Source organism: Carex rostrata, chromosome 29 (assembly GCF_964058835.1).
Source record: "Carex rostrata chromosome 29, lpCarRost1.2, whole genome shotgun sequence".
Classification (NCBI taxonomy): domain Eukaryota; kingdom Viridiplantae; phylum Streptophyta; class Magnoliopsida; order Poales; family Cyperaceae; genus Carex; species Carex rostrata.
This window is the reverse complement of record NC_135946.1, coordinates 6,950,908-6,970,678: the sequence shown is the minus strand read 5'-3', so window position 1 is coordinate 6,970,678 and position 19,771 is coordinate 6,950,908. Positions and strand designations below refer to the sequence as shown.

Sequence of the window (19,771 nt, the reverse complement as noted above, 5' to 3'; positions counted from 1 at the left end):
TATATATATATATAGAGTTAGGCTGGGGTGCTATGGATAGCATAGTGGCCTTCCGTGCTACGGCTCAATATTCAAGTTTTCAAAATCCAAACGGTCGATCCGAACCGTTCATCTTATTCTCCATATTAATATCTGCTTGGAGACCAAATTTTATAATTTTCTGAATTTTTTTACTATTTATTAAGCCACTTTGAAAATCGCTAATCCAACGGTTTTACTGTTTTGTGCAGCCACCGTTGGATCAACAATTTTGTAAAATACTTAATAAATAGTAAAAAAATTCAGAAAAATGAAAAATTTGGTCTCCAAGCAGATATTAATATGGAGAATAAGATGAACGGTTCGGATCGACCGTTTGGATTTTGAAAACTCGAATATTGAGCCGTAGCATAGAGGCCTCTATGCTATCCATAGCACCCCAGCCTAATTCTATATATATATATATATATATATATATATATATATTAATTGTGCAAATAATTAAAGCAAGTGTTGAGAACTTGAGATCAATGCATGACATGATGATGAACGTTAACGATGTCGATGAGAGTCAGAGTCAGGCAACGGTGGTGGTTCCGCTTCTTCTGAGTCCGTCGTATGCACGGTGCAAATCGATGTTGCACGATGAGCTGAGGAGTTTCAGAGTGTGTATCAAGTGCTGTCTACTCGATCACTCATCTCTTCGCTCTGCCGTCCTCTCTTTCTCTGCCTTTTTGCTCTTCACCTTCCTCATACCCCTTGCCACCTCTTTCTCCATTTTCACCAACAACAGCACTGCTAGTACTAGTACTACCCCTCCTCCATCCCACGTTACTTTCAACAGACTAGCACAACTACCAACATCAGGCTTAACAACCATCGCCTTCATCACCCTCACAGCTTTCTTTCGCCGTCATGGGGGTCTGAGGAAATTGCTTTTCCTTGATGACAGCTTGCGACGCGACTCATCCTTAGTGCATCGCCGTTACACCCTTGAGATCGACCAAGCCTTCCGGAGACATCTTGCATTTATCCTTCTCCCTTCCTTCTCCCTTGAACTCACACACAAGATCATCCTCTTCTCCTCAGTGCATGTACGCCTGCCCTTCTTCCCTGACATGCTACACAATACAAACAGTACTAACGTCTCATGGAAGGCTGTTATTTTTATGTTCATGCTCATATCATGGATCTACAGAACAGTAGTTTTCCTCCTCGTATGCGTGCTCTTTAGGCTCACATGTGAGCTCCAGATACTCAGGTTTAATTACTAATTACTAATTAATTAATTAGTAAATTACTAATTACTAATTATTAACAAATTACTAATTAATTATGACATGTTCAGGTTTGAGGGTCTCTATGGGATGTTCAGAGTAGAAAGGTCGTCGGAGGTGCAATGCGGAGCAAAGGTGATATTTCAGGAGCATGCAAGGATAAAGATGCAGCTGCTCGAGACGAGCCACCGCTACAGAGGCTTCATAATAGGATGCATGGTTGCCATTACCGTCAGCCAGCTTGGTGCTCTTCTCCTTGTTTTATCATCCAAGTCCCCCAAGGATTTTTGCAACTCCGGCGACTTACTGGTATATATATATATATATATATATATGTTTTATCCATTAATTGATCCATGTGTGCATATATATATATGTGTTCTTAATATATTTAATTAATTGGATCATATAATATAATATGATATTATAGGTTTGTTCAGTGGTTCAGTTGAGTGGATTCATCATGTGCCTGCTAGGAGCAGCACGCATCACTCACAGAGCTCAAAAAGTTGTATCCATTGCAAGCAAATGGCACATGGCCATGTCATGCCACCCCAAGTGTAGTAAGCATGTCACCGATGCAATCGAAGATGATGTATACATATCAGATTACGATCATCATGCCTACGATGCCGGTGCCAATGCTGATGCCATGCAATCATTCCCAGAGGAGGCGTCAGCTTATAGTATAAGGGAAGCTCTAGGTATATATGTGTGTGTGTGTGTGTGTCTTTTTAATTTTAAATTTTGAGTTGCGTTGGTATGAAATTGATGAGTTGGTATATATGCATGCAGTGACATACTTGCAGTACAACAGGGGAGGAATTACACTGTTTGGTTTTGCGCTTGACCGGGGTTTGCTCCATACATTGTTTGCATTCGAGATGACCCTCGTGCTCTGGATCTTAAGCAAAGTAGTCGTTCTTTGAAATCATGCAATTATTAATTGCATCTCGTTCTATTTTTGTACCTTCTTAATTAATCATGCAAGGGCAAGGCAAGGTACCGTAGATTTAAAGTTATTGCTATAATAATAATATATATAAATAAGGCAAAGCAATTAATTGTATTTTGTAAGACTACTTAATTAATTCATGCATGGGGTTCCATATATATTTATATATAGGCCTTGTACTAATTACTTGTAGCTAGCTAGCTAGCTAGGCTGCACATTGGCACTACTGGTACTGGTAGTATCCCCTGGTGCACACATGCATGCCATCAGTGAATATTAACAAGTCTCAGATTGATTGAGATGGAAATTAAGCCTAATATTGATATTACTGCCAATTAATTAATAATACGTATATTAATTGGTACACAGGACAGGATGTATTTATATATGATCTTCTTTCTTTTGATGGCAATTTAACAACATAAATTACAACCTATAATTTTTAATTTCTATTATAATATCTTACACAAGCTCATCATCACTAATCTAACAATTATACATGCATTACTCCATTATTAGAAACAAGCACAATATATATATATATATATATATAGATTAGTTGATTGAACCAATATTACACTAATCTATTCCAGGACAAGAAGTAACACATGAAAATTCAGTGATTCAAAACTGATGTTAAAAAGAAAGCAAAAGTGAAAAACAAAAAAAAATAAGATGAAGAAGAAATCTGTGTTCCCTTTTTCCTAGAAAAAGAACGTTGAGCCTCCAAAAATAAAGACAAAACAACAGAGTATAATTCAAAATAAAGAAGAAATTCGTTGCATTTGCTTATACTCTTAAAGATATACAGGCTGATAAGAAAAAGAAAGCCTTCTGAGAAAAACTTTTCATGCAACCATTGTTGCATTTTCTTTAAATTGCCACCGAGGAGAAGTGTGAATCCTCATTCTCTTCGGTTCTTGGCGGTGACGACACAGAATCATCTTTGCTCACGTCTCCCCCACCCGATCCCGGGGCTGCTAGCTCTTCAATCATCTCCACAGCATCTTTCATCTCCAATCTCCTTTCCATGTCAGGCTCACAGCAAGCCAACGCAATCAGCATTAGAGCCTTCACCGTTTCCAAATTTCTAGTGCCTGAAATGACTCTCATCAGATCAGCATCAATCACCTTCTCACTCCATTCCTCCTCTGGCATTGATGCTACCCACAAGCTTTGGTCATGCACTTGGCCTTTTTGATGGTGAGTTGAGTCATCACTCTGTGTCCCCGGTAATCCCGTCAGGATTTCCAAGATGAGGTGACCAAGGCACCAGACATCACTCTTTTTTGATGGGCGACCCACCTGGCGACGCTCAGGTGAGCGGAATGCGGCCATGGTGTTGATGGCTTGTGATTGGTTCATGACCGGTACCAAAGCATAATCTGATAGCAAGGGCTCAAAGGAGTTATTGAGCAGCACGTTGGACGATTTGAGGTGGCCATGAGGGACATTTAGCACAGACAATTCTTCGTACAGGTAGCACAGTGCACGGGCCACACCCTTCACAATTCCCAAACGTACCGACCAGTCCAAGGCAGCACGCATCCTGCGGTCGCCTACACACATTAATTCAAATAATAATCAATATATATATGCCAACAACATGTACGTACATATATATATAGCAGTTACATTACATACCATGTAGAAAATGAGCCAAGCTTCGGTTGGGCACATAATCATTGACAAGCAATTTGTCATCCTTTCGATAGTAATAAGCAACTAAAGGCAAGAGATTGGGGTGAGAAAGACGACCAAGCCTCCTCATGTGCTCTTCAAAGTCTTCTTTGCCAACGCGGTTCATGTCCTTGAATTTCTTGACAACCATAGAAGGTCCGTTACCTAATGTTGCCTTGTACGCACATCCCAAGCTACCAGACCCCAACACCTCTGCTTCTGATTTCAATAGATCCGGTAACTCAAATCTCTGCCTTCCTTCCACCACAAACACCAGCCTTCCCTGCTCCTGGGCTCCATTGTTGCTGCCTCGGGTGTAGTTCGGCGACCCCATTTTTCTTGAATTTTTTATCTCTGGGCCCGCCTCCAAATCCTCATCATCCTTCTTCTTGCTAAAGTTGGTGTTAGCATTAGCATTAGCGTTAGCGTTGGAATTAGGAGGTGTCTCGAACTGGCCGTGCTCTCCCATCTTTTGTTGGCGTCGTTTCTTTAGGAAGAATAATACCGCCACAATAGCTACAAGGATGACAACAATGAATACAATGATACCGATCGATGTGCTGTTCTGTGCAGATGACGACGGTGATCCTGAATCTGATGATGGTGATGCCGGTGAAGAGGAGCTGGTGCATGACCCTTGTAGGGGTGGCCCGCAAAGATTTTTGTTGCCTGGAAGCATGCATCCACATATATATATTAATTAAAAAAAAAAAAAAAGGAGAAATTAATCAAGTAAACTAGAAACATATATTTAATTAATTAATTACCTACAAAGAGGTCAGCACCCATTTTAGAGAGGCTGTCAGGTATCTTGCCCTCCAATGCATTGTTAGATACGTTTAATAACTGCAGGGTGTTCTGATGTAGATTTGGTATCTCTCCTTGGAATTGGTTACCATCGAGTCTCAATTCTGAAAGTTTTGGCAACTCAGCAAAGGATTTGGGGATGGATCCAGTGAACTTATTATTATCAAGGTGAATCCTCTTAATATTTCCCATACCGACAAAAGTATCTGGCGGTATGTCTCCGGAGAACTTGTTCCTTGAAAAAAATGCAGCCCTGAGATTGGTGACCATATTGAGTGCCGGCATGGAACCGTCAAAGTTATTGTTGGCGAAACTCAAGACACGTAATGTGGGTAGATTTGCAAGGATAGCAAGGTCCAATTTACCAGATAAGTTCATGCCCTCCAATTGAAGCCCTAACACTCTTCCTTCACGGGTGCATATGACTCCTGACCAAGCAGATACACTTGTTTTCCCGTTGCACGGCGATTTCCCTTGCTGCCAACCGCTGAGACCACCTGTGGGGTCAATTAATGCTTGCTTGAATTTGAGAAGAACATCGGAATCAGCTTTGGAATCAACACTGAGCAGCTCCTGGGAGACAGTAAGAGGGAGGATGATGATGAGGATGAGGATGATGATGATGACGACGGGCATGGAGCTGGATGGATTGGATGTGGCCATGGTGGATGGGATGGGATGGGTAGCCCGCCGGCCCGTGCAACGGCCAAAGACACGTACGTACTCACAAATGGCAATGAATGTTGCCGGGAAGATTATGGCTTAGGAAGAGAGAGAGAAAGAAGGGGTGCTGAAGATAGAAAAGGGTACCTAGTTGGACGCGGGGCGATGAAGGGAGAAAAGGAGAGGTCACCATGCATCATGCTAAGAATAGATAAATACATTCCAGCTAGCTCATGCTCATGTACTACGTTACTACGTACGTAGTCCTAATTCTTCCTTTCCTCCAGGCTCCATCCCTCTCTTCTTAATTCATTCATTTCAAGATTAATGCATGTAATATATGCAGTTAAACAGCTTAATTAATTAATGCAAGTAAGTATTAGTAATTTAGTATATATATAGAGACTAGTACGTAAAGGGCCGGTGCAGGCCTTGAAGTATTAATTGAGTTTGATCAGCTAGCTAGCCTTAATTAAAATTAAAAGGATTCCAGGCCCGTTAGCGTCAGGTAGTGGGCCCTTACCGTTCCTCGCTCGCTGTGGTCCAATATAAATATCCGTTTTCAGGTATGTCTACTCCAGTGTTGCAAATAGGGGTATAATGGTACAGTCAAGCGATTAATCAATATGCGGTTAATTAATTGAAATTATGTAAACAATTTAATATTTTTATTAAATTTATGTATATGAAACTAGTTAACGTTCTTGCCCACTACTTCATTACAATCTCTACATTATGCCTCGATGCTCATCTACCGGAAAGAGTACGTCTTTCCTCACCCTACACCTATTATCTCGAACGGGCAGGGGCGGACCCAGTATAGAACCAGGAGGGCAGCCCACTCTGGATTTTGAGTTTTAGTGGTGTTCTATTGGTACCGATCGACTTTGTCCCTCCCTGAAAATTTTTTTGCCCCCCTCTGGATGTCTGATTTGTAATTCGAGCTGAATGCACTAAAATCAAAATAAATTTCTTCAATTATTATTGGTAATTAGAATTATAAGTTAAACTATTAGAAATTATAAGTCAGAGCATTGGAAAATATAAGTCAAAGCATATTCATTTTTTATCGAGTACCCAAATAGTTAATTGGTTTAAATCTGATAAGCTATTCAAATCCGATTCGATATTTTTTTTGCCGCCACCCCCCCCCCCCCCCCCCAAACAAAAATTCTAGGTTTGCCCTTGCGAACGGGGTGGTTCTCTAATGGTGTCCAACAGAAATGAGGTCTTAAACTGCAGTAAGGGGTACAAGTCGCCAAGATCAAATATATCATAATTTATTTAACTCATTAAATTTATCAAATAAACTTAATTTAATTTAGTTTTATTATTATAACATGACATTACGCTTATTTTTACTTAATGCATAAGCACTTTATATGTACAAGTAACACATTTATTCAATGAAAAAAAAATTCAAGAATTAAGTTTTTTCAAATACTAATAACATACTATTTGAAAGAAATGAAACATTCCAACATAAAATCGCTAAATTTAGTTTATGTAAAAACTTAGTTTCATAAATGAACATGTCATATTAATTAAAAAAATTACATCATTGAGTAATAAAATTATATGGTATATAAATAACAGAAAAATTATCAATTTCAAAGTAAGAAGAAAAAACACATATAAAAAAATATTGGATGTATGTTTAAGCACAAATAAAACTACAATACATGATTTATAAAACTTATTATCACACACTATTACAAAAAAAAAATTCAATGTTAAAATAAATATTCACTGGAATAAATTGGAATAAACGAAATAAACGAATGACTAAATGGTAAAACGATCGATTAATCGAAAAAACGGCCAATTAATTGTTTTCATTTGCAAACAGACATTCATTAAGTGTATTAGTAACGGTTTGATTACTGTTAACGATTTGTTGGATTTATTAATAGGTACACCCGTTATGGGAAACCCGAATCCAAAACCTGACCCGTTATGAAAAGGTGCCGATCCATTATGAAGAGGTGCATTGGTTTTTATATAAACCCAATCCCTCTCTCTCTGTTACTTAATAGAAATAACAGAACCACTATTTTCGTAATACACTAAGAAGCACTCTGTTAATACTTGAAGGTCTTAGGTCGTGAAAAACACAGGGCTTCCGGCTTCGGCTTGTGATTCCTTGCAGAACCAGTGATACTGTTACGCTTGCAAGATCCGCTTCCGCATGAAGATTAACGAAGTAATTTTGTAAGTTATATCTATTTAATTAACATTGGTATCAGAGCTTTTATAGCATGTATTCTGGTTTTTAATAAATAATACGAATTGTTTCCGAAAATTAATTTCATGTTTCAGAAAAAACGCATAATTTGAAATTATAAAAAAAAAATTTGAAATTTTTTTTTTCTGTATCATGGTTAATTTTCATATTTAATTTATAAATTTTTTTTTGTAAATTTGATCAATCGACATACGAATTTTATTTTAAAAAAAACGTATTTAATTGAGATGCATGTTTTGGAGATTTGATAAATGCACTTTTTGGGAGATGCAAAGCAAAACAATGCATCTTTAAGTTTATTACGAATCTTATACAACTAGGTTGGACAATTTTTTGGTCCAAATAAATCACAACCATCCAAAGAACCAATTTTATTTTTTTCCGATTGAATGGTAGATATTCGGTGTGGATAGTTTCTATACTTCCAGATTGTACGCAATCATTTCTGTTTCAAATGGCGGCAATGGATGGGTCCATTACTGTAGGAAATGGAGAGATCAATGCACCAGTTCAAAGCTAGATGAACTTGGTCCATTTCTTGCTTGTGAACCGCGGAAAAAAATAGTTTTTGTTTCCACTGGGGGCTTGAACCCATGGCCTACACCATAGGAGACTAAAGTCTTACCACTACACTACAATGACTTTCTTGTTATTATCTTGATTCTTTATATTATATATACATACTACAAAACAGTATATTTTCAATCCAAATTATTTTAATCCGATTTTTTTTTATGTTATATTTACAAAACAGTATACTACAAAACAATATACTTTTTTTGTTTTGATATAATCTTTGCGTTAGATGTATAAAATTAATGGTAATAATTATACATTAGATGGTAATAATTGTTAGTTTGTAATAATCTAGAAGTCAATAATACGATAATTTATCATAAAGCTTTGTTCATGAATTTAATGTTTATCATTTTGTTGCCTTGAGTATTATTGCATTTATGGATCATTTCGAGTTCATGACTGAAATTGTGAAACTCCATAATATAGATGATATATACTCTTAAATAGTCACTGACCAAGGTAATTAGCAGGAACACTAATTACCGCGATAAGGTTAGTATGTGGATTAAAAGATGGTTAAGTTTTACAAACCACCTGACACGAGATGTCATTTTAATCACATAGATACATGTTCTAGGAACATGGTATTTGACAGACCCCGAATGAAACATTAAATAGAATTGTGTTTGTATCATTAATGTTTTCATTCAGTGTTAAGTTCTAAAGTATGAGGTATTCATCTTTCCTACTAAGAAATGTATATGTGTGATTGTTATCAAATGCTGTCGGTAAAATGCAGTTATAACGGTAGCTCTTCGGTATACATGGCTTAGCTAAGGTAGTGATGGTTTACCAAAAGTACTATTGTCCCTCGTATCTTTATACGAGCTATAGCATCACTGGGCCCCTTGGTAGAGTTAGATTATCTGCATGCGGTATAATTACAAGAGTAATTATATTTGATAATCTGCTCAAGATCAAGAAAAGATTAAGTTTGCAAGGATGACACACATCTACCTTGAAACTAATCTGATAGCTATGAGACAAAAGAACTGACACAAGTAAATAGTTTACTGGATCGTGATATTGTACAGTACAGCATCATCTGTGTAATTGGATGGTCATGATGTGTTTCCAGATACCACTCGTGATTATAGAAGTTAAAACAGTTTTAACTCTGTTTACCAACATAACACAGATCCTATTGGGTCACACCATATAGGAGCTACTCGGAGAATCTTACTGATTAATTATAAATTGATTATAATTAATATTAAGATGGTTATAATTAATTATACGTGATATAATTAAATTATAAATGTCATTTAGAATGACAAGCAGAAACAACGGTTAATTTATAAACGTACACGTTACGTTGTATAAAAGTTACCGAACAACAACCGAAAAGAAATATAATTGTATATGACAATTATATATATTTGATTTGGATTTTAATTTGTTAATTATGGATTTGAATTATGGGTTTAAAAGCCCAAAAATAATCAAAGCCTTAATTTAAAGCATGAGGTGTCAAGGTATTTTGATAAATAGATTTGTTTTGAGGGGTATTTCGGTCTTTTGCGAACCTCCTCAAAACGCTATAAATAGATGGGTGAGGGTAGAGAGAAAACTTACTAATTCACGTGTTAATTTGATTACTTCGTTAATCGGTTTTTCTCTCTTCCCCGGTTTTGTTTATTACGAGATTCGGAAAAATTTATTTTTGCAAACTCTGCGGTATTTCTTGTTTTGCTTTTAAGTGAAACGGAATAACTTGGAGTCATAAATATATTTAATCTGTCCTTTTTCGGTGAATAGTGTTTCTGCAGAATTCTGCGGTTTACGGTATTTCTGGCAGAAGAAATAAACTGCTCTCCGGTTAGTCCTGGTGGATAACCGATAGAGGTATCACACGTGTGATACTCCGAGTCGATTCCTTCCCTGGTGTAGCTCTTCTCGCTCGGTCTGCATTCCAACTGTGATTTGGAAACAAGGTATAAATTGTTATATTAATATATTTAATTGGTAAATAGATTTAAAGCTTTAGAAAATCAATTATGGAGTAGATCTGTAAATAGGATTAAATGGATCTTCCTGATTCATTTAATCCGTAGCTTAAGGTAGATGTAAAAATTTTTGTTTTACTCTTTCCGCACCTTAGCTAAATTAATGGGTTTGAACCGTCAAAACCCCAACAATAATTATACATTAGATGGTAATAATCTGTTTTACAATTTTTTTTCGTTAGAATTATATATAGAGGAGGGATCAAGTTACAACAATTTTTGAGTTACAAGTTACAACAAGCATTTTCTACATTTTCAAACTTCAAATCGTCAATCCAAACCGTTAGATGTCATCTCTACAATAAAATGTGCTTGGAGACCAAATTTTAAATTTTTTGGAATTTTTTTACTATTTATTAAGATGGGTACAAAAACTAGTCAAATTCAAACCATTGAATTTTGTACCCATCTTAATAAATAGTAAAAAAATTTCAAAAAATGTAAAATTTGGTCTCCATGCACATTTTATTGTAGAGATCACATCTAACGGTTTAGATCGACGATTTGGAGTTTGAAAATGTAGAAAATGCTTGTTGTAACTTGTTGTAACTTGATCACTCCTTTTATATATATATTAAGAGTGATGCTTCTATGGACCACTGCTACAGGAATAAATATGGACCAACTAATTAGAACCGCTGATTGATTAAAGGGAAAAATTGGAATAGTACAACTTTCCTTCCCCTCCAGTAGACTTCGCCTTCCACTTCGCCAACCCTCTTCGCCTCCAGTGGACCTGTTCCCCTCTTCACTTCGCGAAAACTCTCTTCTCCTCTCCACTTCGCCAAAACTCTCTCCTCTCGTCAACACTCCCTTTTCCCCTCCGTGGTCCCCAACCACGAATTAGAACCACCTCTTCGCCCCATGACCCCGTGTTCGCACAGAATATATGCTACAAAGTTTCAGTATAGCAAGCTATACCTTTTAAACCTTTGTTACACTCTGTCAAATCAGATAGCAAGTGTACTATCCTATCGATGAGTATGCTCAGGTATCGATCCACAGGGACGGAAGAAAATAACCGGACTTATCCTAAAATTACTTAAGATTCTAGAAGTGAGAGAAATTGATTTGGTTTAGTTCTAACAATTCTAATGATTTATGACAAGTTTAAAAAGCAATAAAGAGAATTTAAGTTGTTTTCAATTGATAAAAAGGCGTTTCCAGGGTTCAGATTTCATTTCTGTTCAGCCCCGAGGCATACGGCCCGTATGGGAATCCATACGGCCCGTAGGGGACCCCGAGTTAATGCTGCAGCTACTGTTTTCTGTGTTGATGCTAATGTTTAGGGTTTCTATCGACCAGATCTAGATACCTAACCTCAACTTTCGCATTTTGGCCTAGTACCCGATTACCGGACTCAAATACTTCCCTCTTAGATGCGTTAAACCTCAACTTTCGCATTTTGGCTTAATTTATCTAAGTTAATTGTTGGTTTACTAAAAGTATCCAAGGACTTTCGCCTCAAGGAAAGTTTCACCTTTCGGGTACTCCTTGGTTTCACCCTACTTCATATACTTTATTCGGTTGGATTAAATGTCATAGACCTGGCTCCTAACACTTAGATGTGCGCATTCATCTAACGGGATGACTAATCAATTCAAGCAAGCACAAATAAAGCAATCGAAATACTACACAACAAGGTAAAAACAAAGCATTCAACACGAGATCCAAGTAGCATGCAAACAAAACCAAACTAGAAACTACATCTTAACCCTAGAAACAAAGTAAATTAGCTACTCATGTTCATAAGATAACACAAATAACAGAAAATAAAAGAGTTCATGACAAAACAGTGGAAAAATCCGAAGATCCGTTGCAAACTCGCGTTTTTCACTTCTCTTCCTCTTCTCCTCCTCTTGTCTTTTGCTCCAAGAAAGGTTGTCCAAGTTCCAGTGGTGAATCTCTCTTTTTTTGGTGAGAAAATATCTCATTTAATGCCCCAGATCGCGCCTGCAGAGGCTTCCTTTTCGGCCTCCTTGATTTCAGCTGATTTCAGATTCTAGCTGGATCTTCCAATTTAGCGTCCTACGGCCCGTAGGGGACCCCATACGGCCCATAGGGCTGTGCTTTGTCTTGGAGACTCTGTGCCTCTGTTGTGGAACCTTCTGTGTGGTTGGGCAGATCCTGTACGGCCCGTAGGGTATGTCATACGGGCCGTATGAAAAATTGTCAGATCCAGTTTTTCGCCCTTTTTCCTGCAAAACACCAAACAAAACATAGCAGTACCACATTTCTTCGAAATACAAGTACAAAGTCCACTTTTATAGGCTTTAAAACACAGGTTTTAGTATAAATCAGGGCTGTAAATTAGATATAATATGGAGATATCAAATTCCCCCAAGCTTGAACTTTGCTTGTCCTCAAGCAAAAATTCTAACTTAGGTGTGGTTCTGGTTGTTGGACTTACCTAAATGCAAGTTAATCTACTAAGAGAAAAATTTGCATGGTCTTGCGTTCGTTATAAACCTATTAGAGTCATTTTGGATAGTGATTTGGTTTCCTTTGGTCAACTTTGATTCACCCCACAATTCAGTCAATCAAAACCCCATATTCAAGAATGTATTGCTATTTGTAAGAACCAAGTAATCAAACGCATCAATAGTTCATTTTTCTACCAAGTTTGTGCCCTCATTTGTGGTGATTTGTTTTTCTTTGATACCCTCCCCCAAGCTTGGAACAAGCTTAGGTCAGAAAGTCGCGGACTACATGTGTTGATATGTGCAAAGATTTTTTTATTTTATTTTTGGGAGACGAGCTCAAAGGCGCCCTAATGGACTTATTGCCGGTACTCTTATTTTCTCCATCTTTTTCTCTTTTTTTTTTTTTATATGTATTTTTATTTGTTTGCACATATCATGAATACACATATCCAATGGTATTCTCTCATACCAATGGATATCCCAACCTTTCTATAGTTTCCAAATCCATTTCTTTTTGTTTTTTTTTTATAAGGCACAGTACGGTTTCAAATGTTTTCTTGGTACAATTCAATTCTCAATTCTACAAAGTCCCAAAACAAACTATCATATGCAATTCTTTCAACCAAATGTGTGGTTATTTCCAATTTTCACAAATTCAACCATTTCACAACCAAAATTTCCCAAATTGGTCCCTAATTCTCACAATTCATACAAATTAATCCTCGAAACATGCAAGTACAAAAACAAAAAGAACAAAACTACATGCAACTAAACAAAACAACTAATCACCCCCCCAAGCTTAGTCTGAGCATTGTCCTCAATGCTTCAAGACATGCAAGCAAGTAAACTAAGATAAAAAGATAAAAGCTGGGGTAGTGAAAACAAACCTGATCAGTAGTCATAGGAGGGGTCGAAGCACCAGTCGCGAAACTGGTCCTCGATGTCACCAAGGCGCTCAGCATAGTCAAACATGTGGCCACTGATCTCATCCAAGCGCTCGCTGTGAATATCTGTCTGCCGCTGGATAGTTGTGATGTGACGGCCCTGCTCCAGCTGAGTATCCCTGATGTCTCTCATGATGGAGTAGATATCCCTAAGAGTGGGGTCAGCCAGGTGTGGGGGCGCAGAATGTGATGGTGGTGGCTGGGTAAAAGAGCTGGGTGCGTCAGAGGGCGGTGGTGGAGGAGCTGTGATCAACCAGGTGGATGGGTCATGTGGTAAGATGGATGGGCCAAATGGTAACCTGCAGGAGGCACCATTCTCAAAGCGCCAATCATAGAGATCCTGGTGACCCGCTGGGCCACGAGAGATAGAGATGAATAGGCCCTGGCGGTAGTTTTCAGCATCCAAAACGGTGGGACCAGTGCATGGCTCTCTGCCCGGTATTGCTCCCAATCCAGCTTTCGCTTGATGAGTTCTACATAGGTCCCTACCCTGATCTTGCCACCGCTCTTCTTGTTGTCTCGCTGCTGGATCCAGTGCTGGACCATGAGAAGGGCCAAGTCTGGATACTCGGTGTCGGTACGGAGCATATTGTCCATGAGCATGAGATCACATGTGTTGGCGCGGTTCAGAGTCTCACCGCGCGCAAAGATGGTAGAAGCGAGGGTGGAGATCGGGCGGCTGCTGGCGGAGGGGAGCGGAGAAGAGGGTGGCGGCGGCTAGGGTTTCGGTATACGGGTTGTCGTGCGACCCGTAGGAGGAAGACGACAAGGTAGGGTTTGGTGGGGCAGGGATTGTCGGGTTGCTGTCGGGGGGGGTATAAAAAGGTAAAGGGGAGAATTTGAAGGGACGCGAAGAGAGAGAGTCGCGACCCTTGGGTGTCTGCGCCGAATGGGTGCCCTACGGTCCGTAGGGTATTGAGTACGGGCTGTACCAATTTCCCAGATTTGATTTTCCCTCCTATCTGATCTGATTTGAAAGACAACTAAAAATTGAGGAATCAGAATTAAACAAATATGAAACTAAATATGCAAAAATTGAAACTAAAATAAAAGAAATGATTAAACAAAATAAATTTAAAAGTGCTTGGGTTGCCTCCCAAGAAGCGCTTGTTTTAGGTCCTTAGCTAGACCACCTTGCAAATTAAGCTTCAATCGGAGCGGGGTCAGAAAGAAACTGAACGCTCCACTCATTCATCAAGTGGTCAGCAACGTAATGCTTGAGACGCTGACCATTCACCTTGAAGGTACCACTTTCCGTGCTCCAGATATCGACTGCTCCAAAAGGATACACTTTCTTCACTTGAAATGGGCCGAACCATCTTGACTTGAGTTTACCTGGAAAAATTCTCAATCTAGAATTAAACAAAAGTACAAGATCTCCCTCTTTGAACTGGCGAGGCGAAATGCGTTGGTCATGCAATCGCTTCGTCTTTTCCTTGTAAAACCTAGCATTCTCATACGCATGCAGCCTCATTTCCTCCAACTCATGCAAGTCGAGGACACGCTTTTCTCCAGCTGCAAGTAGGTCCATGTTGATTGCTCTTGTGGCCCAGAATGCCTTGTGCTCAATTTCAACAGGGAGGTGGCACGACCTTCCATACACCAGCTTGTAAGGACTCATGCCAATCGGTGTCTTGAAGGCGGTGCGGTAGGCCCAAAGTGCATCATGCAGCTTGAAAGCCCAATCCTTCCTTGTCCTAGCCACTGTTTTCTCTAAGATCGACTTGATTTCCCTGTTAGAAATCTCAGCTTGGCCATTAGTTTGAGGGTGGTAAGAAGTAGATACCTTATGAGTCACTCCATGTCGGCTCAATAGATTGTTGAATTGTCGATTGATGAAGTGCTTGCCTCCGTCACTGATGACAGCTCGTGGCACTCCAAAACGAGGGAAAATGATCTCATTGAAAAACCTTCTCACCGAATTTGAGTCAGCCTTGCGGCATGCCATCGCCTCTACCCACTTCGACACATAGTCTACTGCCACCAAAATATACTCATTCCCTCGAGAGGAAGGGAATGGGCCCATGAAATCAATGCCCCAAACATCAAAAATCTCTACCTCAAGGATAAAGTTGAGAGGCATTTCACTTCGTCTCGTCATGTTTCCGGTTCTTTGGCACCTGTCACAAGCTAGAACAAAAGATCTTGCATCTTTGAAAAGAGAAGGCCAAAAGAAACCATATTGTAATACCTTGGCAGTAGTCTTGGAGTATGAAGAGTGTCCTCCATAAGCGGATGAGTGGCAATGTGCAAGAATAGAACTTGTTTCCTCGTGTGGAACACAGCGTCGGTATATGCCATCAATTCCAATCTTGAAGAGATAGGGCTCATCCCAAAAGTAGTACTTGGCATCAGACTTGAGTTTCTTTTTCTGCTGGTGGGACATTGTGCCAGGCAAAACTCCGGAGACCAGGTAATTCGCGATGTCGGCATACCAGGGAGCTTCCTGTTTGCTCTGGATGGTCTGCGTACGGCCTGTATGGAAGTGTGTACGGGCCGTATGCTGAATCATGCAGACCGTATGAACTTCTGTACGGCCTGTATGGGTGTCCTCCAGGTCAGAACTGATTGCAAGGAGCTGTTCATCGGGGAATGAGTCATTGATTGGGAGTTCAATTGTGGTGTCCTCTTCCCAACGAAGCCGGGACAGATGATCCGCCACAGAGTTTTCAACTCCTTTCTTATCTCTTATTTCAAGATCAAACTCCTGCAAAAGAAGAATCCATCTAATTAGCCTTGGTTTTGCATCTTTTTTAGTCAAAAGGTACCTTAGTGCAGCATGATCTGTGTAGACCACTATCTTCGAGCCCACCAAGTATGATCTGAATTTGTCAAGGGCGAAAACAATGGCGAGAAGCTCCTTCTCGGTTGTGGTGTAGTTCATTTGGGCCGGATCCAACACCTTGCTAGCATAATAGATAGCACACGGCTTGTTGTCCTTCCGCTGCCTAAGAACTGCCCCAACTGCATAGTCGCTTGCATCGCACATCAACTCAAATGGTAGCGACCAATCGGGTGGCTGTAAGATAGGTGCAGAAATAAGGGCTTCCTTTAAACTGCAAAAAAACTTGACACAATCATCAGTAAAAACAAAATCAGAATCTTTAATAAGTAGATTGGTTAATGGTTTCGCAATTTTCGAGAAATCCTTTATGAACCGTCGGTAAAAACCTGCATGTCCGAGAAAACTTCGAACCCCCTTGACATTTGTTGGGATTTCGAGTTTCTCAATTACCTCAATCTTTGCCTTGTCAACCTCAATCCCCCTAGAGGTGACAACATGTCCCAAGACAACTCCCTCTTGGACCATGAAATGACATTTTTCCCAATTGAGGATTAAATTCACTTCTTCACATCTCTGTAAAATCTTACACAAATTAGCCAAACAAGAATCAAAACAAGTACCATATACAGAAAAATCATCCATAAAAATCTCAACTTCTTTCTCAATAAAATTAGAAAAAATAGCCATCATGGCTCTCTGAAAAGTCGCAGGTGCATTGCAAAGACCAAAGGGCATTCTACGGTATGCATAGGTGCCATATGGGCATGTGAATGTGGTCTTCTCTTGATCCTGCGGGTGAATAGGAATCTGAAAGAAACCTGAATAACCATCAAGATAACAGAAATATGAGTGATTAGCAAGCCTTTCAAGGAGTTGATCAACAAATGGCAAGGGAAAGTGATCCTTGCGCGTAGCTGCGTTGAGTTTACGGTAGTCAATGCACATCCTCCAACCGGTTGCAACGCGTGTTTGGATCATCTCATCTTTTTCATTCTTCACCACTGTTGCTCCCCCTTTCTTGGGAACCACATGGACGGGGCTCACCCATTTGCTGTCAGAAATCGAGTAGATAATACCTGCTTCATAAAGTTTTAAAATTTCTTTCTTTACTACCTCTTTCAGATTTGGGTTGAGCCGTCTTTGGTGTTCAACTGAAGGCTTGTGGTCATCCTCTAGCAGGATCCTGTGTGTGCAAATGGTTGGATCGATCCCCTTCAAGTCCTTGATAGAATATCCAATCGCGCCTTTGTGGGCTCTCAACTTCTCCATGAGCTTGGCAGTTTGGTCAGGGGTTAATCCTGCATTTACAATAACAGGATATTTCTTTTCTGAATCAAGGAATTCATACCTGAGAGTGGCTGGGAGAGGTTTTAATTCGGGAGTGATCTGCTCTGTCTGGCTGGTCGTACGGTCCGTATGAATCTTGTACGGGCCGTAGGCCTCAGCTTCAGCCTGAGCTTTCAATTCCTTCTCAATCTCCAGCTTCTCTGTTTGAAATTCCTCTGGTCTACGGCCCGTATGATCTGGGTACGGCCCGTATGGAAATCCTTCTAGACAGACAGGTGCTGTGTCTGCCGTGCAAATCGTCTCAAGCTCGCTTGTTTCATCCTGCAAGTCAGATAAAAAATCAAAATGATACCTTAGCGAGTTGTTGACTTGCTTCAGAAAATTCTCTTCAACCAATTCATCAATCACATCGATCATATAACACGATTCGGGTTGAGCGGGGTACTTCATTGCTCGGTCGATTTGAAAGTGAACTTTCTCATCTCCGATGTTCAAGGTTAAGGTCCCATTTTTCACATCAATCAGCGCCCCCGCGGTTCTCAAAAATGGTCTTCCGATAATGATAGGGACCTCCTTGTCTTCCTCCATTTCCATTACAACAAAATCACCGGGCACATAGAACTTACCGACTTGAACCGGTACATCTTCCACTATACCAAGTGGTAGTCTCACCGAAGAATCCGCAAGTTGTAAGGTCATGCGTGTAGGTCTAAGCTCTCCCACACCCAATCGTTCGAAGATAGTTCGAGGCATGAGACTCACACTAGCCCCCAAATCGCATAAAGCTCGTCGAATGGTGGCTTTGCCAATTGTGCATGGAATGGAAAATTTACCCGGATCTTCCAATTTCGGTGGAAGTTCACTTCTCAGTATAGCGCTGCACTGTTCAGTCAATTTCACCGTCTCATGCCCCCCCCAAGCTTCGTTTATTGGATAAGATGTCCTTGAGAAACTTAGCATAGGTTGGCATTTGGGTTAATGCCTCGGTGAATGGAATTGTAATGTGCAATTGCTTCATAACTTCAATAAACTTGAAGAACTGTTCATTGAGTCGGGTTTCAGCTAATCTCTGTGGGAATGGAACTGGTGGCCGGTAGGGTGGCGGTTTCTCGGTCACCTTCTTCTTCTGCTTGTCAGCTTCATTCGGTACGGGGCGTACGGGTCTGGTACGGGCCGTATGGTCCGTCTCTTCATTCACAACTTCAATCGGATCAGGCTCTGGCTGCTCAGAAGTCACAGGGGTTGTCTCTACGGGCCGTACTGGATTCATACGGGCCGTAGGGTCGGCTTCTGGCTCGACAGGAATGGCTGGTCCTTGGTACTGTGTCCCACTTCGCAATGTCACTGCCTTGGCCCCCTCCCTGGGGTTAATCTTCGGTTGGCCTGGTAGCATTCCAGGTTGTGGTTGTGCGGTTGGGGCTCCAATTTGAGGTTTGTTTTGGGCGGCTAAATTAGCCAACTGAGCATTGACCGCTTGCATCTGCTCGAAGAGCATTTGATTCATCTTTCCTTGCTCATGCATAAAGTTCTCCACAGCAGGGGCAACATAGGGTTTAGATGGTCCTGAGTATGGTGCACGGTTGTTCGAGTTATTGAATGCAGCATTGTTGTAGAAGTTGCGGTTGTTATTGTTGCTGCCAGAAGGGTTGTTATTGAAGTGTGGGGGGTTGTTTTGCTTCCACCTCCAGTTCTGTTGTTCAATCGGGTCCTTGGAATAGGTTCGGCTGAAAGGAGGTTTTGGGAAGTAAGATGGCTCATTGTTGAGAGAATTCACTTGCTCGGGCTCTTCATCTCTTTGCGCAAGCGGACAATTCTCATACTCGTGTCTATCATCCCCACACATAACACAAGGTTGTGGTTGCTGCTTACCAAGCGCTTTGACACTCATCTTGTCAAAAGCCTTCTGCATGGCATCCATCTTGGCGGTGAGAGCGGTGATCTGATCGACCTCAATTCGGCCTCCTCCAGTTCCTCGAGTGCTCCCTCGACCGGACCATTGTTGGTTGGTTGTCATATTGTCAATTAAATTCATTGCCTCGGTAGCCTCTCGATCCATGAGAGCTCCACCAACTGCATCAACAGAAGTACGAGTGGTATCAGTTAAACCAGAATAAAAAGACTGAACAAGTAACCATTCGGGA

At 40.3% G+C, this 19,771-nt stretch overlaps 2 protein-coding genes across 2 annotated transcripts; one reads left to right on the top strand and one right to left on the bottom strand.

Annotated features, from left to right (window-relative positions):
- Positions 1-465: 465 nt before the first annotated feature.
- LOC144546280 (Ras guanine nucleotide exchange factor K) lies at positions 466-2,369 on the top strand. The gene is made up of 4 exons (XM_078294840.1): positions 466-1,240; positions 1,328-1,565; positions 1,687-1,960; positions 2,052-2,369. Exons 1-4 carry the CDS (start codon positions 510-512, stop codon positions 2,183-2,185), a joined length of 1,377 nt encoding a protein of 458 aa, XP_078150966.1. The 5' UTR covers positions 466-509; the 3' UTR covers positions 2,186-2,369.
- A 513-nt stretch (positions 2,370-2,882) lies between these two features.
- Positions 2,883-5,484, bottom strand: LOC144546065 (pollen receptor-like kinase 4). The gene is made up of 3 exons (XM_078294607.1): positions 4,659-5,484; positions 3,856-4,560; positions 2,883-3,770 (listed from the first exon to the last, which is right to left on the bottom strand). The coding sequence occupies exons 1-3, from the start codon at positions 5,359-5,361 to the stop codon at positions 3,085-3,087; spliced, it is 2,094 nt and encodes a 697-aa protein (XP_078150733.1). The 5' UTR covers positions 5,362-5,484; the 3' UTR covers positions 2,883-3,084.
- Positions 5,485-19,771: the final 14,287 nt, after the last annotated feature.